The following is a 22,288-nucleotide window of genomic DNA, read 5'->3' as shown; positions in this document are numbered from 1 at the left end:
ACCTTTGTTAATATGTCCAGTAGACTCCTGAAAAGCCAGGCGATGAGAACAGTGTATGCAGCTCTCTGTCTGCTGCATCTGACTTCTGAGGTTTTCATTTCTTATTTTTATTTTCTGTAGTAGGAGCTGCTGCTACGTTTGTTAGCTCCTTCTCAAACAAACTGTTTTCTTAAGCTTTTTGCCATCTGATTTTGTCACCTTTCATCTCTGTAATCCTCTGGCCCCACATCATAGACAGGGCCCAGGGAGATCATCCATTTGCAAAGAGACAGTCAGAGAAACCAGAATCCAAACTGACCCTCATCTCATCATGGTTTATTAATTATGTTCTCACTCTCACTTTCCATGGGGAACGAATTTGAATGAATCAGGTTGGGGATGTGTTGGTTCTGAACTTACTATTTTTTTTTTTTTTTTGATGTACTGGGGCTTGAACTCATGTCCTTCACCTTGAGCCATTCCACCAGCCCTATTTTTGTGAAGGATTATTTGAGATAAGGTCTCGAGGAACTGTTTGCCTGGGCTGGCTTCAAACCCCAATCCTCCTGATCTCTGTCTCTTGAATAGCTAGGATTACAGGTGTGAGCCACTGGCGCCCAGCAAACTTACTATTTTTTAAATTGATTCTTTTTCCCAAATCCGATTGTGAGCAGCACTGAATGATTGGTTTGCACAGACATCCTTATCCTGCTGCAACAAAGCAGTCCAGGCTCTGATGGCAGCTATGGTGAGCTCTGTAAAAACACTGCCCCCAGAAAATAGTTAACATTCACAATGGGCAAGGGTCAATATACAGATGAGCTTTCTGATTACAGGAGATGAAATTCTCTACAAAACAATACCAGGGCAGGAAGGCAAATCTTCTCTAGACTTAAGTTCTTGGGTTCCTAGTGTGTCTTAAAGTTCTTGGGTTCCTAGTGTGTCTTAAAATTAAGAGCAGGTCTTTTTAAAGGTCCAAGGGAAGTTGGCTTGTAGCCCTGGATGCTAGGGCTCCATCTAATATTTCTTTTAAAACAGCCTGCATTTCCTCTCTGAGCCTCTGGATGACGCTTGGGGCTCCTGATCCCACATTTACCAGGAAGCTTGAGTACCTATCTTCCCCAAACACCTTCATTTATATCAATCCTTATATTAGTGGTGGTCTTTAAGAAACATGGGATGGGATGGGGTGGGGTGGGTGATAGAAAAGTTTAAGCAGACAAGATTAGAAACCATCTGTCATACCATTTCAAAAGAAGAACCTCACCTAGTACCAAAACTTTCTCCACCTGAGAAACCCAAAACTTCCTTAATGGGGAACAGAGACAAGGACTGTCACTTTTATTGGCCATACAGCTTTTTAAAATGCAGATGTTGGACTGGAGGTGTGGCTCAGCGGTAAGGCACTTGCCTAACATGTATAAGGCTCGGAGCTCATCACCAGCACCACCAAAAACAAACAAATAAATAAATATTAACTAACTTTTCGATTACATTTAACAGCTTACAAAACACTTTCAAATGCACCCCTCCACTTAGTCTTTGTGACCACTCTGGGAGGTAGTGGGAGACAGATATACTTTATTTACTGATAAGGATATTGAAGCTCAGAGCAGTTAATAAAATGTTCCCAAGGATTGCACAGCTAGTAAGAGGCTGAGGAGAATTTTTTAAAATGAAAGTTTTATTGAGCTATAATTCACATGCCATAAAATTCACCTTTCTAAAGGGTAAAGGTAGGTCAACTTGTAACTTACTCTTCTTTCATATATTCACAAAGTTGTACAAGTATTGTCACTGTCTAATTCCAGAATATTGTCATCATCCCAAAAGAAACTCTGCATCTGTTGGTAATCCCATCTTATTCCCTGCTCATCACAGCCCCTGACAACCTTAATGTACTTGGTGTCTCTAGGAATTTGCATGCTCCCAACATCTCATCTAAATGGAATCACACAATATGTGACCTTTTGAGACTGCCTTCTTTCTCTTAGCATTGTAGTTTCAAGATTCATCCATATTGTAGCATGTAACAGCACTTCCTTCAGTACTACTCCATTGTGTGGACTGTATCACATTTGGCTTATCCTTCTATTTTTATTGATGGACATTTGAGTACTTTCCATTTTCAAGCTATTATGAATAATGCTGCTATGTTCAAATATCTGACAAGTCCCTGCTGTCAGTTATTTTGGGTTTATACTTAAAAGGTGGTATTTCTGGGTCATATGATAATTGTGCATTTAACTTATTAAGCCATCACAACAGCAGCATTATTTTACATTTCCACCAGCAATGCACAAGGGTTACAACTTCTCCACACCCTTAACAATAGTTTTTTCAGCTTCATGAGGTTGTTTTTTGCTGCACAACATTTTTTTTATTTTGACAAAGTCCAATTTATAGTTTTCTTTTTTTGCCTGTGTTATTGATGCCATCTTTAAGAAACCATTGCCTAATCCAAAATCACAAAGATCTACTTGTATATTTTCTCCTAAAAGTTTTATAGTTTTAACATTTACATGAAGATCTCTGATCCATGTTGAGTTAATTTTTGTTTATGATGTGAGGTAAGGACTCATCTTCATTCTTTTGCTTGTGGATATTCATTTGTCTTAGCACCATTTGTTGGAAAGATTATTCTTTCCCCATGGAACTGTTTTGGCACCTTTGTCAAAATCAATTGGCCATAGATGTAAGGGTTTATTTTTGGGCTCTCACTCTGCTTGATTTATCTCAATGTCTGGCAGGTAGGATTTTAATCCAAGCTTGTGTTCTACAAATCACACCTTTCTTTCCTTCTGCCACATAGGAATGCCTTTTATTACCCCATAAGGAAGTGTTTTTCAGAACAATAGCACAGACTTGATAGTCTATGAACACACTGGGAGGCTGCCTAGCTGGAGAGATAGAGGCCAAGGTCCTCATCTCTCTGCCTATTGGCTGCCTGGCTGCCAGGCTCCTGCAAGGGCTACAGCCCTTCCTGTTTCTGTCCTCCCCTTTGATCCCCTCTTTTCCCCTACTGGATTGGTAGAGGCCTTGCTTGAGGATTCTGGGATTGGGAACATATATACTATTTCCTTGTATACACAGCCAGCCCAAAGAGCAAGGGTGAGCAGGACCCTTCCTGACATCCATTGACGTCAGGAACTTTGACAGGTCTGAAGTTTAGCTTTACCCTGCTTACACGCTAGTAAGTTATCTTGTTACAGTTCATGGATGCTGGCCGAAGAGAGGGAACTGCTAGGTCAGAAACAGAACTCTATTACTGACAGCACAGCCAGCAGCAAGGACATTAGTCTGTATGTACCGGCTTCCTTTGACCCTAAAGTTCAATGGGGATAAGGTGGTGGGCCCACACGGGTGCTGTGCGTGTTAGTGGCGTTTGGAGTTGGCTTGCAGCTGAGGAACACTGGATCAAGGACCCAGAGCTTTTTGTTTTTTTAGTCCTGTGGATTGAAAAAAGGGCCTTACACATGCTAGGCAAGTGCTCCACCACAGAGTTACACCTTCTACCCCAACCCTCTAGCATTTTTGGAGTCAGTAAGCTCTCTGTAGCGCCCAGCTAAGCTCCTCCCCACTGGGAGTGTACAGATACGTAGTGGCCAAGCTGCAGCTCCTTGAGAAACACTCAGTATCAGACAGGGATAAGCCTGTGTTCTGGCACATTGAGCAAAAATTTGCAGGGATGCTCAGGGACCATGACTGGGGGAAAGGCCTTTACCTGCGTCACTTAACCACGAAGATCAGGGGTGCCCCTACAAGTGGGGGGCCTTCAGAAAGGGCATGTGGCTTGCTCAGGGTGACACAGGAAGGCCAACCCTAGCATTCAGGCTTCCCACCTCCTTGTCCAGTGATTTTTACCACCATCCTCTGTCCTTGGAGGTTTCTTGGGGGCATCTGGACTCTTTGCAACAGATGGGCCTCACCAGGAACAGCTGGGACAGGAGGGGAGGAAGAGCCCACTGCTTTGCTTCTCTTTGTTAGCCCAGGTCACACAAGAGGGAGGAAGTCATGGTGTATGACACCCACTGTGTCAGATTTGGTAGCAGAAGTGGGATTTAAGAGGCTGATCATATAATTACCATACACAGTGAGTCTCTGAGTGGACACTGGGTTTGTCTACTTGAAGAGCATAGAGGAGGTGGGTGAGTCAAATGGTAGGTCTGTGGAGCTCAGTGCTAAAGAAAAGACTTACTCAGTGCCCCTACAAGTGGGGAGCCCATGTCCAGGCCTCCCTCCTGCTTCCATGCCACTTTGCCCTTTCCTCCAGACACCAGTGATTCTCCAAATCCCCACTTCTTCTGAGAAGCCTTCCCAACCCTCCCCAGGAAAGCATGGGCCCCACCTGACTCCTCAACCCTCCCTAGTTGTACTCCCTGAGGCCCCAGAACACACAGTGAGTAGATGTGCTTTGCCTACTGCATCCCTGAGTTGAGATAGCCTCTCATCTGTGGGCTCCCCAGGCAAATCCATTCCTGGCCAAATGCAGAGCCTGTATTCAGACTTGGTGGGGGGGCTCACTGAATGCTATTACATCTGTCTCTCCCTCCCCTCCCTTTCCCCAGCTCTTCCCTACCCCACTGCAGACTCTCTCCAGGAAGATTGTGCGGTCCAAGATGAACAGCACCCTGGTTGGGGTGTTCACCATCACCCTGGTGTTCCTCTCAGCTTTTGTCAACATGGTGGGTGGCTCCATGTCCTCCTGGCAACTCTCCAGCCCCATGGGGTCAAACCCAGTGGAGCCCTGTAGCCAACAGGCATGGGCTAGGAAGTCTTCTGGAAACTGCTATTCATGTTCTACCTCATGTCTGGGAGCAGATTTGAATCTTATATTAGCATCTCACCCGAGCTTTTAGTTCCTTACTCTCAAGGCTGAGAGAACACAGGGACGTCCCCAAGGCAGGTTTAAGGGCCCCGTCTCAGGAAGGCACACAGCCACGCCCTCCCTCCAGAAAGGGCATTGGGCAAACCTTGCCTGGCAGTCTCTTTCAGGCTCCTCTTTTGTCCCAGTACGTGTGCAGCTGCTCCTGAGACAGGGTGGACCAACCTGGTGCCCAGGGTGACCAATCCTCACTGCCCTCCTCCCCACCCCAGTTCATGTGCAACTCCAAGGATCTAGTGGGCTGCCTGGCAGAGGAGCGCAACATCACCGAGAACCAGGTCAACGCATGCCATGTGGTAGAGTCGGCCTTCAACTACAGCTTGGGTGATGAGCAGGGCTTTTGTGGCAGCCGTTGGCCCAACTGCAACTTCCCCGAGGTATGGGGTGGGTAGGGGCTGGGGGCGGGAGCAGAGAAAATCCTACTGCTGTTCCCCACTCTGCCCAGCTGCCCTGAGCAGTCTGAGGGAAGGTCCGAGGCCACCAGCTCACTGTTGTTCCAGAAACTTCCTTCCCCCAACCTCTCTCACACCATGTGCTGACCCTGGAGAACAAGGGCGCAGCCTCCTCAGCATAACAATAACAACGATGACAACATGGCTGTGTGCTGTATGGCACATACCGAGAGCTGTACGTGCAGCCACTCATTCAGTAGTTTTCAGTGAGTTCACTAATTTGTACAGACATCCCTAAAAGGAATTTTGTACCTGCAGGCACTGGGTTTGAAAAACAATGCCAAGAATCTTGGTTGCGAGAATGGCATCTAAGATGCTTCAGCCATCTTGCTCATTCCTCTTCCAGCAGTGGCAACAAGTGGTAGAGCCAGGCTTCCATTGGTGTCCACTCCTCGCAGTGGCCATTCTCACGCTGCAGCCCCCTGTAGGTGCTTACATGAACCCTATATGGAGATGGCAGCTCCTGCCCTTCCCTGGGGAGAAGATCTATCTGTGCTTTCATCTGCTTCCCTGAGGTCCTGACTCACATTAAGAGCTCAGAACAGCAGCAGAAGGACCCTGGAGGCTGTCACAGCACTGGCTTCCCTCCCCCACCTTGGAAAGGAGCCTGATCATTTTCCTGTTGTACAGACAGGGCGATGAAAGCCCAGGGAGGCAAGGCTGAGCTGCATTCACTCAGACAGGCATGTGCATCTCCTTCCTCTGAGGCCATGCTGCATGGCAGCCTGGGTGGCAGGCCGGCCTCGAGGCCAGCATCCTCTGCTCCCTCATGGGTCCTCTCACATCCGCTGGGAGCCACAGGAGCAGCGCTCTGCTTCCCAAGGGCAATTTGCCCAGAAGCAGAGGCTGTGTTTGGTCTACTTGTCCCTTGTTGGTCACCCTGTGGGAGAAGCTGGGCCTGGGGGAAGTAGGCAATTAAGAGTATGTTCCTCCTCCAGGTGGGTGATGGCCAGCCTCAGTCCTTCCTAGACTCATTAGCATCAGGTCCATTGACCCTGCTGGTTGCAGAGCTCAGGATGACCACTTGGCACAAGTGCACCAGTTAGCCACTCCCCACAGACCTAGGCCTTTGGGGACCCCCATATTAAACCTGGGCTTCCTGGTTGCTTGGGCCCCCAGTCTGAATGGGAGTCCAGGCTGGTTCATGGGGGCCCTTTCTGCCTCTCACAAGGATAGGTCACTGGAGCTGTGGGGCTGAGTTATCAGGGCATGCCCTCCAGCTCCCTCATCTGTCTCAGATATTGATGGTGACTTGAGGCTGGCCCCCATGCCTATCTAATCACCAGGGGGCCTTTGGCAGTCCCTCCCTTGTCTCCTGAAAGCCTCCTGGGGAGGTGAGGGTCCAACCTGGGGCTGCCTACTTCCAAGTGTCATCATGTAGCTCCCAGCTAAAGGCAGATGCAGTGTGGAAATAGTGAGTCCAGAAGCCTAACTCAGCAATAACAGTGCTAAATTAAAAAATAAAGAACAAAGTAATAGATGCTGGTATGTCTACGATTAGCATGAGGGGATGAAAAAGCAAAAGGAGATCAGCTGGTTTGGCCCCCTTAGTTGTGTAAGAAGGAAACAGGTTCAAAGACCAGAAGGGACTTTGGCAAGGTAAATAATACGTGCTACCCACAGGCCCTCCTCAGAAGCCTTTCAGATACCAAGGTATTTTGGACTGCAAAATTTTCCAGATTTGAGGAGGTTGCTTCACACACCCCAGAAGAGTCTGGGCAGAATCTGACAGTGAAACAGTCATATTTCTGCAGCCAAAAGTATGAATAGCCCAGGAAACAGGATAAAGATGGTAATTAACATCGTATCAGTTAGGCCAGGTTTCGCCACCAAGTCAGATTAGTTCAGATGTAACCCTCACATGAATTATGAAAACACTTTTCAGTTTTTAGAGCTGTAGCTTTCAGAGCTACAGATCAGGGCTGGGGACCTGCATTTCCCACAGTGACTAGAGTGCAAGGCACAGTGCCAAGAGCTTCACCTCATGTGATGAGCACAGCAAACCCCAAGAGATGGGAAGTTTTGCGTACGAAGAACCCTAGCTTGCAGGGATTAAGTAAGTGGCCCAAGGCACATAGCCAGTCCGCAGTCATCAGGAATTAACCAGGTCAGCCTGAGCCTGGAGCCCTGCCTCCCATTGGCCTGTGTCATCCTTACTGGCCCACTTCAAACTAGAGCCCCATCTCTTGGTACCCAGCCAGGCTCTTCACATTACATCTCATCTGTTGGCAGGCTTACAAAAATGTTCCCAAATCACCCTTCACCTGAGGGAAAGGAAGGGCTGCAGTGGGCGGGGCCAGGGTGGAACCTAGGGAGCTGATGCTGCTGCCCTTTTCTCCACAGTACTTCACCTACAGTGTGCTGCTCAGCCTGCTGGCCTGCTCTGTGTTCCTGCAGATCAGCTGCATCGGGAAGCTGGTGCTCATGCTGGCCATTGAGCTCATCTATGTACTTGTCGTTGAGGTGCCCAGTGTCACACTCTTTGACAATGCTGACCTGCTGGTCACCGCCAATGCCATGTATGTGACACTTCCCCCACTCCCTACTGGGCCCTGGGCCCGGGCACTGCAGGGAGGCAGGGAGAGCTGGATCCTGGGGTCCTGGCATCACCAGGAAGCTGCAAGGACAGTGTCTTGTACCTCCCCATTTCTGGCCACCTGGACCAAAGCACCACAGGGTCTTGCTTCTTCCCCCTTCTCTCATCCCTGTCCTGGGAGGTGACCTCAGAGTGGTCAGGCCCCACTGCCTTTCTGCCTCCAGTTAGCTACACACTGCTGACCTCAGTCAGATCTCAGTGAATTGACCCCCCCACCCCGCTTTTTGGGAAGAAATCATCCATTCATTTGCTCACCCATTCATGCATTCAGAGTTATTTATTTATTGAGGGCCTGCCACGTGCAGGCACTGAGCCAGGCAATGGAGGGACAATCGGGGTAGAATAGATAACCCACCAGAAGTGTCCCTGTCTTGTGAAGGGAGCAACGCCTGAGAAAATGAAGGATCTGAGTAAGATTCAGGCAGAACTTCTTGGCAGTTGTGCAGAGCTAGGGTAGATGATAAGCACTGTGCCATCAGGAGCATTGCAGGTTGCCCTCCTGTGAGGAGGGAGTCCAGGGCCTTTTTACCTGTACATCAGGGCTGGAGCCCAGGACTGTGGCCTCTCTTTCCTGCTCCTTCCTGCCCAGCTTCTCCTCCCACTGCTGAAGAGAGCAGTGGACAGTGGAGGTCACTGCTGTTTCTGGAGATGCTGGTTTGGCTCTAGGGCAGGCGTCCAGTACACAAAATGCAAGCCACGTGTAAACCAGTTGCCATTATTAAGGGAATACTTTACCTGTTCCACACTACCCACAGCCTGGTGCTCATTTACATGCCGCACACAGTTTAACTCGCACTAGCCCTATGTGGCCAGCAGCTGCCACAAGGGACCCTGCAGGTACAGGGCTTCCCCTCTCCTCCCTCCGGATGGCAGCACAGGGCTGGGAGGGACAGGTGGGTGTCTGTCCAGGTGAATGGGTAGGGCAATTGGGCAGACAGGGTCCCAGGTGAGAGCTGGGTGATTTGCAGTCAGGGTGACCAGATGCTATCTGGGATGGGCTTTTTTAACCCTCCCGGCTGGGAGTATGCTTGGATCCTGAGAGGTGCTGGGTGAGGGGCCAAGAGCAGCAGTAGTGAGGGCAGCAGAGCAGGGATTTAGCAGGACAAAAGGGGCAGAGAACAGAGCATGGGAGGGCAGGGCATTCGGGCTGGGTTGTCCTGGAGACTGCCTCAACAGTCTCCCCCAACTTGTGTTCGCAGAGACTTCAGCAACAACGGGACCTCCCAGTGGTGAGTGGACACTCTTTCTTTGATGGAGCACAGAGGGGACAAAGAAGGCCACTGGTGCCCAGGTGGGAGGGACATTGTAACAGGGTAGGCAGTGAAGGAGGAGGCTACAGCAGACAGGGAGGCTGTCTTCTCCAGGGGTAGCAAGGGGCCTTAATTAGGTAGATGCTCTGCTTTTTTGTTTTGATTTCCACCATCCCTGGGTGATCATTAGGACTAAGATCATCATTTTAAAGCAGTTAGTACCAGGCTCTTCCCTGGGAGTGAGCACGGCCAGGCACGGAGCAGGAGGTAGCACTTACTTTTCCTCCTGGGAGCGTGCTCTGCGGGACTGGGCCCGCATCTAGGACTGCTACAGATAGGGAGGCACCTTGCAGCATTCAGGGTTTGGACTTTGCTTGTGCAGGTGCAGGTTTACAATGACAGCTTTTGTAAGAGCATGCGTCAGTGTTAGCAGGAGTATAAGTAGACAGTCATAGAGCCCAGCATGGTGGTGCACTCAGCATTCTGTACAGAGTATCTTAATCCTTGCCACAATCTTGAAATGTGTAGAGAAGTTGTTACGAGGCTTGCCCAAGGTTGCTCAGAGATGGGCAGAATGGCCTTCCTGGCTTCCTTGTTCTTGTGCCCACTGCCCCTGTCTTGTCCATTGAGAAGGACCTAGGATGCACCGGTTTGCTTTGTGGAAGAGCTGAGTTCATCCCCTGAGGTGACCAGAGGGCAGCACCTGGTGATAGGGAGTAAAGCAGCTGGTGCTGCAGGAAAATTTCCTGGAGGAGGCAACACCTCAGGCAGTTTGAGCAGGAGGGGGAAGAGGAGGAGGAGCTACAGGAAGAAGACATGTGTGAGGTGCTAGGGTAGACTCAGGTCTGTCCACCTTGTACCCACAGCCCTGAGCATGCGACTAAGGTGGCACTGAAGGTGATGACGCCCATCATCATCTCAGTCTTTGTGCTGGCCTTGTACCTGCATGCCCAGCAGGTGGAGTCCACAGCCCGCCTCGACTTCCTCTGGAAACTGCAGGTGGGTGGCCCCAGGCTGGAGCAGGGTGGGGAGGTGGCCAGGCCTCATAGCACTCAGGAATGAAAGGTTGAAGGAGCCAGCACACGGAGTGAACTGGCCCACACTTTGCCCCGTACAGGCAAAGTGTCCTGCTCAAGTCTCATCCAAGCTGATTGCTGCCCCCCTGTATCCCAGTGGGTCTGCTCCTATCTCTCTGGCGCAGGTGACAAAACCCTAAAACTTATTCCAGATCCACCCACCCTGGACAGTCTTGGGATGGGACTATTGACGGACCCAGGAGGTGTGCTTTAGGGTCAGCAGTACTGACTTGTGTCCACAGGCAGATGTGGCAGGTCAGTTTGTGGTGGGCAGCAAGGCATCCTTGGGTGGGGAGGAAGAGGGAACGGGGGCGGGGGGGAGGGGGGAAGAGGAGGGGATTGGAGGGCCGGCAGGAGCCTAGCCAGGGCTTGATGTGGCCACAGCTAGTCATTAAGGCTCCTGCAGAGGAGGAAGGACCAAAGGCATCATCAACAGGAAAACCCAGCTTGGCAGCGGGGGCTGAAGCAGTGTGGTGATCAACACCATAATTCTGACCATTGCTGGGTACACAGGGCAGGGGTGGGGGACTGAAACACAGCCAGCGTTTGGCTCTGCAGGCTACATGCCCTGCAGAGTGATAGTGTCCTCCTGGAGAAAGGGAAGCGATGCCCACAGGCCAGGCAGAGAAGTAGCCCTGTGGCCTCTTGTTACCTGTTGGACCACTTCAGAAGGGCCATGAGAGGGCACCAAGAGCACTCACAGGAGAAGGCTGCCTCAGACCTTTGAGTCCAGCCCCTCCCACGGCTTAGCCAAAACCTGTCCTCCTTGCCTCTTTTGGTCCCACCCTATCTCCAGATCACATCAGCTCTTACTTAGGCCTCCTCCATTCCAGATTTTCTTTCTCTTAGTATCATGAATTTTTTTTAAAAGAATATTCGTCGTAGCAGTTTTTGTTTTATTTTCAGTACTGAGGACTGAACCCAGGGCCTTGTGCATGCTAGGCAAGCACTCTAACCCCAAGCCTTGCCCCTAGTCTATTGTTTGCATTTTGTTCTTGAAGTAGGGTCTCACTAACTTTCCAGCCTGTTCTCAAACCTGTGATCCTCCTTCCTCCACCTCCTGAGTAGCTGGGATTGTAGACATGTATCACCACACCTGTATAATTAATTATACAAAATATGGGTTTCATCATAATACTTTCATACTTGCATACTTTGTTCTTCAATCATATTCACCTTCCTCTGCCCTCTCTTATCTTCCTCACTCCTTCCAAATAGATAGTCTTTCTGTTTTCATATGTTTTTTTTTTTTTTGGTGGTGGTGGTACTGGGGTTTGAACCCAGGGACTGGTGCTTGCTTGACTGCACTCTACCATTTGAGCCATACCCCCAGCCCTTTTTTGCTTTTGTTATTTGAGCAGAGGGACTCACGTTTTTGCCCAGGGCCATCCTTGGACAGCACTTCTATGATCTATAACTGCCATGTAGCTGGAACCATAGGCATGCACCAACATAGATGGCTGATTTATCATAATGGGATCTTGCTAACTTTTTGCCCAGGCTGACCTCAAGCCATGATCCTCCCATCTCTGCCTCTCTAGTAGCTGGAATTACAGATGTGAACAACCAACCACACCTGGCCATTAAAAAACCAAAACCAAAAACAAAAACAAGAAACTCTAGACTCCACATATGAGAGAGAACATGTGATATTTGTCTTTTTTCTTTTCTCATTTTGTTTTTACATTTACTTACATGTGTATACATTGTGCCACCTCCCCTTCCCCCCCATATTTATCTTTCTAAGTCTGGCTTATTTCACTTAACATGATGATCTCCAGCTCCATCCATCTTCTTGCAAAAAAAAATGACATAATTTCATTCTCCTTTATGATCGAATACTCTATTATGTATGTATGTATGACACTTCTTTTTATCCATTCACCAGTTGGTGGGCACCTTGGCTGATTCTATGACTTGGCTATTGTGAATAGTGCTGCAATAAAAATAGGTGCACAGATGTCTCTAGTGTATGCTGACTTTCATTCCTTCCGGTACATGCCCAGGAATGGTATAGCAGAATCATATTGTTCTATTTTTAGTTTCTTGAGGAACTTCCATATTGATTTCCATACTGATTGCGCTAATTTGCTTTCCCACCAACAGTGCATAAGTGTTCCTTTCGTCTGCATCCTCACCAGCATTTGTTGTTATTTGTTGGCTTGATGGTAGCCTTTCTGACTGCATCTCGACTTCTATCAATGTCAAGACTGAAGTTGGAGGGCTGAGGCACTGGGCCCTGGCTTTGGTTGGATGCCAAGTGAAGATGGGACTTCTGGTTGCCCCTTCTGTAGGATTTGTTGCATGGGGTCTGTTGTGGGGTGCCCTGAGGCTGGGGGACCCAAGGACAATGCCACATGTGGAGTGCTGGTCCTAAAGCCCTGGGCTAGTCACAGCAATAGCCAGTGTGCCTTCCCTGCCCAGGTGCCTCCCTTCTGCCACCCCTCTCCTTTGAGGAAGTTCCTGGAGGCTCCAGCACACTCTTAGGGGCTGACCAGGTTCTGGAGACCTGGAGCCCATGTCTCTCCACATCTCTGCCTTCACCTCCCCCTCTTCCTGGCCCCCCAGGAAGCCTTACCCAAGATGGTTGCATCTTGGTTGTGTTGTAGAGGCCTCAAAAGCTTTCCTCAGCCCTGAAGTTCCTCCATCCCCACCTTGTTTTCCCTGAGCCCAGCAGTAGGGCCCCAGCCAGGGTGTTGAGGTCCTGAGGATCCAAAAGGTATGAGGAGGTCTCTGTTCCTCCTGCAGAGCCGAGAGCCAAGGCTTCCCACTCTTGGTCGTGTTCCAGACTGAAACAGCCATATCCCCAGGTCTCTCTACCATAGCAGCAAGGGCTGTGTTGGGGACAAGAACAAGAATTCTGTCCCCCTGGTCTGAACCCAAACCAGCATGCCCTCCAGTAAGCAAGACTCCAGTCCTTCTTAGCCACTCAGTGCTCCTCCCCTGCCCATCTGCAGCTCTGTGGGCACTTGTATTCTTAGCCTGGCCACAGTAACAGCTTTTTTCCACTGCTATGTCTTTCCTCTCTGACCTCCTCCCTCTACAGGCCCTCACTCACTTCCTCCATCTGATCTGTTTTTAAAACCCACAGAAAGTTGCGTGAACAGCATAGAGAAGTCCAGAAGTCCCTTTGCTGTTTTGCTCTTTTGGTTTTGTTGCTCCCATATATTTTCTGATGCCTGTCACCCCCTGGACGCACCAGTGTCTGTCTTCCAGGAACAAGGACGCTTCTTGCATCACCCATGCACCCACCCCATCAGGAGATGAGCAGTGGCGCTCACAGGCCGGTTCACACAATGCCAGCTGGCTCAGTACTGGCCCGGGACTCTCTCCAGGAGCACTCTGCATTTAGTTGCCTCCTTAGTGTTTGCCTACCTCTCAGTCCTTGCCAGTCTTAAAGAACTTGTTACTCTGTATCCTTAAGAGCACATGCAGGCTGTGCCCTCACAGAGGAACTCCAGGGAAATGGAGCTGATACTGCTGGGAGCCCCGTACTGCTCGACTCCACCACATTGGCCATCGCACCGCCAAGCTGACCTTGCTCATCTACTCTTGTTGCCCTTGGCCACATCTCTCCACTGTGTCACATTTGCATTTTGTAGAAAGATAGTCTGTGTTATAACGGTTTTGTGATCCTCAGCAAGTTTCCACCACCAGACCTCTGTATCTCTTGACTCCTGTCTGTCTTAGCCCACAAAAGATGCCAACTAGTGATGCTCTGTGTCCGTCCATCCTTCTACACTTGTTTGGTGACATTCTCCTTTATGGAAGGACCCCCCCACCCCCATTGATTTGCTTATTCATTCACTAATTTGTATCGGCACCAACTCATACATAGATTTCTTCATCCAGTGGGTTGTAATCTGTCCTCTTGCTGTTTGTTTTAGTGTTCAAATTGCCAAGGTTTGGCTGGTGTGCATTCTTCAAGCTGGCGTCTTGTCATTTGTTATGTCTCATCATTCCTTGAGCATTTCCTGACTTCCTGCCACAATGAGATGACTCAGTTTATCTGGGACTTTCCCTGCTCCAGGCCAGCACCCAGTAACTCCTTCAGAGAGCCCTCAGTCTTCTTAGAGGAGAAGGCTATTTAGGAACTAAGATCCAAGCGCTCAGTGGCTCATTGCTTCTGGGTCCTCCATGGATAAAGCTGGGAAACTTTGTCAGTGGATATGAGCATACGCAGAAACATTTGTGTCCATCTGTATGTATGTGTCTGTACTCCTACAGCATCTGTATGTGTACATATATTTTAAAAAATTTTGGCGGGGCACCAGTGGCTCACGCCTGTAATCCCAGCTACTCAGGAGGCAGAGATCAGGAGGATCATGGTTTGAAGCCAGCCCGGGCAAATAGTTCACGAGACCCTATCTCAGAAAACCCTACCACGAAAAATTGGGCTAATGGAGTGGCTTAAGGTGAAGGCTCTGAGTTCAAGCCTCAGTACACAAAAAAAAAAAAAAAAATTCTGAGTTCATGCCAGTACCCATTTCAGTGCAGTACCTCTGGATTCTCTCTAGCCTTCCCCCATTCTGGGCTTGCTGGTGCCATCCTGGCAGTGAAAAACCCACCTCCCTTTCTTAGATTGATTCATTTGCTCAGAAGCACCAATTTCTCAGCCTTGCAGCCCCCCTCTCTCCCCTTCGCCTCATCCCTCTCAGCTCCCTGTTCCCTTGCATGCTGGATCATGGCCCCTGGTCACTTGGCTCTGAGGGCTCCGCTGGGAGGGAAGCCAGCGTCCTCTGCCTCCAGCCTGTGTCAGCCCCTTTCCATTGCAGCTGCCTTGTGGGCTCCCGATGCTGGCAGGCTCCTCTGTCTTCCACGCTTCTTCTGGGCTTTTGAGAGCTGGAGGACTACATCCAGCAATAAACAGAAACTTGAAACAGGCCTTGGGTTAGGGAAGTGCTCGTCACTGTCACCCTCCAGGCTCACCCAGCAGCTCCTTTGCTGTTGGATCCATCTGTTGCCCTGGTGGGATGAAGTGTGCTGATGGAGGACTGGCCCTGATGCCTCAGTTTTCCCAAGAGCCTGCACCAGGAACATACCTTGCCCACACGACCTTTCTTGGGCTGAACCTGGCTCTCAGTTCTTGGGAAAGTTCACCCTTGTCCCCTTCTCCAAAATTGGCCTTGATAGGGCCACCTAGAGGCTGTAGACCCCTGAGCTTTCCTGCCAGGGCTTGACCCCAGTTGGCAGCTGCCCAGCCTGTGTTTGGGTGGAGTTTCCCAGGTATGGTTGGAGTGCCTGGTGGGCTCAGGGGATTGACAGTAGTCCTGTCCCGTGACCCTGTCCCCAGCCTCACACCACTGTGCCTGACACTTCAGGCAGATGCTCTCTAGGGAGGGCATGTGTCTAATTTCTGCTACCTACTGGGCAGATCAAAGAAGCTGGAGAGCTCTGGGGCTCCCTGGGCCTCTCAGGGGCTAGGCACATGGTCTGAGCAGGTAGTGGGAGCAGGACAGACAGTGGTCTGGTGTGTTGTCAGAGACAAATGGTCAGGCTTCTCCATGGGTCAGCCTGCAAGGAGAAATACAGGGACTCCCACTCCAGCCTTCTCCCTAGGACAGCTTTTTCCAGAGCCAGGAGCAGGCGGCCATTATTCATGGGGAGGGACATGGTCAAAGTGCCCGTCTCATGGGAGCATAGGTCACCCAGGCTGGAAAGCTGAGCAGGAAGATGGTGCGTACCACTGGACTCATCTGGCTCCTGAGAGTGGTGGTGGGGAGGCAGGGCCCCTCAGGGTGTTGGACCTTCCTCAGGTGTGACTCTGATCTCACCACATACTTCCAGTGGCTCCTGGAGGCCACCCAGCTGTGGGGAGTATGAGGACAGGGTTTGTGGCTGAGCCTGATCTTCTGCCCTGGGGCTTTCTGTCTCCATTGAACCCAGGTCCTATAGCCATGGGAAGGTGCCAGCTCCTTCCCGTGGATGGCCACTTTTCATAGGGCCCTGAGAAGCTGTCCTGGCCTCTAGTTGCAGCCAAATGGAAAAAGGTCTATATTTAGTTGGGAAAGGACCAGCCAAGGCACCTAGATCTTTTCAGGCCCTGCTAGTGATCCTTTCCCTGCCTGCTTCACCAACATGGCCACTCCTAGCCAGAGGACCCTTTCATCACCCATCAAGGGTGGGGAAGGCAGCTGTGATCCCTCATCCTGTGGCCACTTTAGTCAGATGGTTTCTCACCGCACCTCAGCGGTGTGTAACAGCCTCTCTGCTTTGGCCTGCCTGGTACACAACTATCCTCTTGACCCAAGAGCTCTGCCCTGTCCCTTAATCTGGGAGGGTAAGTGACTATGCATAAACTGTAGATCCAGGACCCAAACTGTGGAAAAGCAAAGTCAACTGTGGTGTCTCCTTGCCACCTCTGCTGGCTCACTGGCTGTGCCTGGCTCTGGAGCAAGTCTGCTGTCATGGGAATCAGGCATGGGCAGGACTCTGGCTGTTCTCCCCTGGAGGTCAGTTGGTTAGAGTAGCCCTGGCCAGATTGCTTTTCTGATTGCATTTCCTGATCTAAAGAGAAAGACAAAAGGTAGGGAGCCCTTAGGAAGCCAGAGAGCTGTTTGGATTGTGGATTTGGACCATGGCTTTCCCCTGCTTTCTGGTTCCAGTCTTGGGCAGATAGGATCCTTTCAGCCTTTGCTTCGGACCTGTATCTCCCCTGTGCCTGGCTCCTCCAGCATCAACCCCCATGTGCATCACTTTTGCAAGGGGCAGGCAGGGAGGGTTAGATGCCTACCAACATCTTTTTTTGCCCATGGTCATACTCTTTAGAGAGCTTGGAAGTAGAGAGCACGGGGAGAGATTGAGACAGGTGGGCACTTGTTGAAACCTTGGGCGTGTGCCGGCCTTAGCATGACTCTTGCTATCTTTTCTAAGTAGGGCTGTTGCTAGGGGCGCAAGAGCCTCCTTTCACCAGGTCCTCTGTCCCCAGGCCACAGAGGAGAAGGAGGAGATGGAGGAGCTGCAGGCCTATAACCGGCGGCTGCTGCACAACATCCTGCCCAAGGACGTAGCTGCCCACTTCCTGGCCCGCGAGCGGCGCAATGACGAGCTCTACTATCAGTCCTGTGAGTGCGTGGCCGTCATGTTTGCCTCCATTGCCAACTTCTCCGAGTTCTACGTGGAGCTGGAGGCCAATAATGAGGGTGTCGAGTGCCTGCGGCTGCTCAACGAAATCATTGCCGACTTCGATGAGGTGCTCCCCAGGGTCCCATGGGTCCCCATTGCCCCCTGCCTCCACCGGGGTGTGACCACTGATGACTCTGATGACAGGAGCCTGGCTGTGTCCTAGGTGCTGTCATAGGCACCATGCACATGTTACAGATGAGAAACTGAGATCCTCCCTCACCCCCAAACTTTAAGTGTCCTGCCTAAATTTACTTCCCATAAGTGCCAGAACTTGGATTTCACCCCAGGCTATTGAACTTAAACCTTCGGGGATCCAGGCCCTGGGATAGCCCAATGTCTGTGCCCAGGAATTTGAGACTCTGCTCTAAGGCAGCTTGGTGACTGGGGTTGGAGGAAGGAGGCTGGAGGGTTTCCAACAGGGGTGGGAGATAGGAAAAGGATGTCTCGCTAGACAAAGATGGGGAGGTTTCCCTGGGAGGGGAATGTAAGCCACTAAACAGGGAGATAGCTGCCCAGCCTCTTTTTGGGGATGTGGCCCAATGGTGACCAGTGACCTCAGGGGCTCTTGGTGTGGTGATAGGCAGGTCAGCCACCTGTACATTGTCCTACTGTGGAAAACTGGCTTTGCCACAGAGCATCAGGGGCCTGAGTAGGTGCCCCCATTGGGTGAAGAGGGGACACATTGGGGGGGCCATGCTGCTGTGCTTCCTCCCACATCCACCATCCCTCCCTGTGGACCTCAGTGGTCTAGGCTTGGGGGTGACCCCGATTTGGCCTCCTTCTGTCCAGATCATCAGTGAAGATCGGTTCAGGCAGCTGGAAAAGATCAAGACGATCGGCAGCACCTACATGGCCGCCTCTGGCCTCAACGACTCCACCTATGACAAGGTGGGCAAGACACACATCAAAGCTCTGGCCGACTTTGCCATGAAGCTGATGGACCAAATGAAGTACATCAATGAGCACTCCTTCAACAACTTCCAGATGAAGATCGGTGAGGCGCCTGAGGGCAGAGGTCATGTGGGGGGCTACCTACCCCACCCTGCATCCGCTGTCGCAGCCCAGCTGCAGAAGGCGAGGTGGCAGAAGAGGCCAATATGGCAGTGCATTTCCCTGCCTAAAGGTGGGGGTCGGCAACTGTCATCACAGCAGACCCTGCCCAGGATGAGTTGATCTGTGGGGGACACAGGCAGGACTCCCTTTTTCTGAGCTCCTGCCTTGCCTATTCCCTGGGAAGGCCTGCTGGGAAACACACTGTGCCTGCCCCTAAGGTTCTGTGGGGACGCTCTGTGCTGGTAGCCCGGGGCCTTCTGGTGGCTTTGGGCAGATAACAGTACCCTTCATCTCTAGTAACAACTAACCTAGTCAACAGCATTGTGCTATTCAGACATATTCAAAATTCATTAAAAATGAAAAGCAGTCAAATCCAATACTTGCTACATTTTAGATACAAGATGTATAAACATGTTTTAGTTGTTACACTTAGAAATTTATAAAAATACTGAACAATATTCTGCAAAATTGTCAGTAAAATAAAAAGTGAAATATTTAAAAAAAAACTAAACATGAAAAGAATCAGGTAATAGTAACAAGGAAATGATTATATTTCAACTTTTTAAAGAACAGTAACCTTAAAAACAAAGTGTGTCAACTGGTGTATGTTGAGTTCCAGGTTGTGAGCAAAATCCAGCTGTTTGTAAAAGCTTTTGTCAGCCTGGTATGGTGGCTTATACCTATACTTCGGTCTACTTGGGAGAGGGAGACAAGGAGGCCATCCCAGGCAAAAAGTTTGGTAGACCCCAATCTCAACAAAGAAGCTGGGCATGGTGGATCATATCTATAATTCCAGCTATGAAGGAGGTATAAGTAGGAGCATCATAGTGTGATACTGGTCTTGGGGAAAGGCACAACACCCTACCTGAAAAATAAACCAAAACAAAAAGGCCTGGGGGCATGGTTCAAGAGGTAGCAAGTGCAATCTCTGAATCTCAGTACTACCACCACACACACACACACAAAATATATATATATATATATATATATATATATATATATATATATGCATGTAACCTTTGTCATCCATACATCCCTGAAGAGGGATGTGCTGAGGCAAGTCAGTGTGTCTTTGCTGGACTCCAGCTTTCCCTTATTGACTGATTCTGTGGTGTCCAGAGGCAGTGGTGCGGTTGAAGGAAAGGGGTGAGTGTGCTCTAAGCAGAAGCACTGGGTCAGTTTCAGAACAGTCAGGGCCATGTTCAACTTGCTCAGAAATCCTTGTACAGTTGAGTGTGATGGCACGCACCTATAATCCTAGCTACCAAGGAAGCTTAGGAAGGATCACTTGAGCCCAGGGGCTTGAGGCCAGTCTGGGGCTACAGATAGAGACTCTATCTCAAACAGCAACAGAAACACACACACACACACAAGTAACAACAAAAAGAAAATCTTTGAAACCAAAATACTTTCCTTTTTTGTATTTAATTTTGTTTTTATTATACAAACCTTTTATTTCAACAATTTCAGCTGTGCAGAAGAGTGGTAAGAATAGCCAGTGAAAACCCGCAGACATCACGCACTCTCCCAGCCCCTGCCCCACCCACCTCTGAATGTGCTACTCAGGACATTCCCCAGTGGAAGCTGTGCTGGGTGCGTTCTCCCTTCCCCTCGAGTTTTGTGGAAGCGGAAGATGCTTTCTGAAAGAGCAGATCTTTGTTCTATTCAAAAGTATCACGCAAAAAAGAAAACACAAACACACATATGAAAAAAAAAGAAAAAGTACAAAAAAAAAAAAAAAGCAAGCAGTTTCATGCATTAGCAACTCCCTGGCTATGTCTCAAGTTATAAATGAGTCAGATTTTAGATCTTTAAAAAGTAACAGTAATTCACACAAAAAATACTGGCATTTCAATTCTCAAAACCAGCACATAAAACTCAAATGTTGGGTTACCAAAAACCAATACTGTGATCATTAATGTCCCCAGGAAACATTTTGTTCTAGCTGGAGTGTCAGGAATTGAGCTGTCCCTAAACACACTGCTTGTTTTGCCCTCTAAGCACAGTGCCTTGTGGACTTGACCAGATTTCCATTTGGCATTGGCTGCTAGAAAGCCCAGGCAGAGCAGCTGGGGTGTGCGGTGACTGGCGTGCAGCCTGGGTCTATGTTAACTTCATGTTTGGTGTTGTGTAATGTCGCCGCCCCCATCTTCTTCCCTGGCAGTGGTGTATATTTTCCTCCTGGTGTGTAATTTTTTTTTTTTTAGGTACTCTGGGTTTGAAGTCAGGGACTCATGCTTGCTAGGCAGGTACTGTACTGCTCGAGCCACTCCACCAGCCCCTGGTGTGTGTTTTTGTAAAGTGCCTCAGCAGCTTTATTGATCTAGGCTGGGGTTGAGTGATGGGATCTGCCAAGAGTTAGCTAAGGAGGCTTGAGGGGGCATCCATGCATACAGACTCAGGAATGCCTTCATGGTTTGGTGTGGCCTTTGGAAATAGTCAAAAGCCATCCAGTTTGGTGTGGCCAGTGAGGTGAACAGTCCAGCTTCCTAGTAGCATGTGGGGGAAAAAAGCCACATGAGATGTGACAGGACTTGGAGAGAGAAGAGACTGGGATGGAGAGATGGACTAGGAGCCAAATCTTAAGAATGAGAATGGTAGGAGAGAAATAACAGTGAGGAAGAGGAAAGGAGTGAGCTCTGTATATGCAATCTGAGTTGACAGGAAGATAAAGAAAAGGCAAGTTGTCACGCAGGAGGTCACTGGAGACCTTGAAAAGGGTACTTCTGGTAATAGACTTGTAAGGGCTGAGCATGGATCCGTGGTGAGGACACAGGAGTAGTGGATAGTGTGAAAAAGTTCCTGTTGTTTTAAATTAGCAAGAACTGATAGAGCAGAGAGGGACACAGCAGAGTGAAGGCTGGCCTCGGGCTGGAACCACTGTCTCAGGCCAAAAGTCAGAGGGAGAACCTGCAGTTTGAACTCAGCTTTAGTATTTGCTAGGCAAGTGCTCTACCCCTTGAGCCATGCCTCCAGCATAGGAGGACTGAGATCTTCCTATTTTAGGCTTCCTGCTGTTGCTGGGATGACAGGTGCATGCCACCATTCCCAGCTTTTTCCCATGGAGGTGGGGCCTTGCACACTTTTTTTTTGCCAAGGCTGATCTGGAACTGCAACCCTCCAAAGTAGCTTGGGATGACAGGCATGCACCACTGTACGCAGACAAGCATCATTCTTAACCTGATGAGTGTCTCTGGCTTCTGTCCCCACAGGACTCAACATTGGCCCTGTGGTGGCCGGGGTGATTGGGGCTCGAAAGCCTCAGTACGACATCTGGGGCAATACAGTGAATGTGGCCAGCCGCATGGATAGCACTGGTGTGCCTGACCGCATCCAGGTGAGTTGCAAGAGTATCCACGGCATGTCACCACACAAGAGACCTCTGTCTGATCTAGGAGGTCTGCAGAGCAGGCCCTTCGTTCCCAGTCATAATTTCTCTCCAAATCCGAGGATGGTGGGGCAGTTAGCCCTGAGTTCTGGAAGCCTGAAGGACACAATTGTTTCAGGCGCTCAGTACCTTGGACAGATCTTCAGGTCGTTGCAGCGCTCTCTGCTGGGCACTGAGGGAATCGGGTGGTGGAGGCGGAGCAGTGCTGCTAATTAAGCAAGCTGAGAGTGCTAATGAGCTGATAGCACTACCTTCCCAGTCCAGGCACAGTGAGCAGGGCATGGCCCAGTGAGGCTCTCAGCTTTAGGGGCCTGGGTCAGGAAAATCACACAGGGCTACTGGCCCCTGGATGCTACACCCCCAGCAGCTAAAGACCTGTGACTTCTTCCCTTTCTCCATCCTGTGCAAGCTGTGCTTGGGCTCCCCAGGCCTGCTTGTCTTCACTTTTCTCACAACTTCCAGGATTCTTTTTGCTCTAGCCTGA

The 22,288-nt window shown here is 49.9% G+C and overlaps 1 protein-coding gene across 2 annotated transcripts in view; it reads left to right on the top strand.

The window, feature by feature from the left end:
* The window catches only part of Adcy5 (adenylate cyclase 5), a 145,524-nt gene that overhangs the window by 121,514 nt on the left and 1,722 nt on the right, over positions 1–22,288 (top strand). For both annotated transcript variants that reach the window (XM_074073290.1, XM_074073291.1), the window contains 8 exons: positions 4,548–4,664; positions 5,077–5,241; positions 7,660–7,835; positions 9,112–9,141; positions 10,029–10,161; positions 17,167–17,430; positions 18,153–18,357; positions 21,629–21,753. In XM_074073290.1, the coding sequence (XP_073929391.1) occupies positions 4,548–4,664; positions 5,077–5,241; positions 7,660–7,835; positions 9,112–9,141; positions 10,029–10,161; positions 17,167–17,430; positions 18,153–18,357; positions 21,629–21,753 (1,215 nt within the window). The remainder of the gene's footprint in view (positions 1–4,547; positions 4,665–5,076; positions 5,242–7,659; positions 7,836–9,111; positions 9,142–10,028; positions 10,162–17,166; positions 17,431–18,152; positions 18,358–21,628; positions 21,754–22,288) is intronic.

This window comes from Castor canadensis, chromosome 5 (assembly GCF_047511655.1).
Source record: "Castor canadensis chromosome 5, mCasCan1.hap1v2, whole genome shotgun sequence".
Taxonomy (NCBI): domain Eukaryota; kingdom Metazoa; phylum Chordata; class Mammalia; order Rodentia; family Castoridae; genus Castor; species Castor canadensis.
Note: the sequence above shows the minus strand (reverse complement) of the source record. Positions and strands in the feature narration are given on the sequence as shown.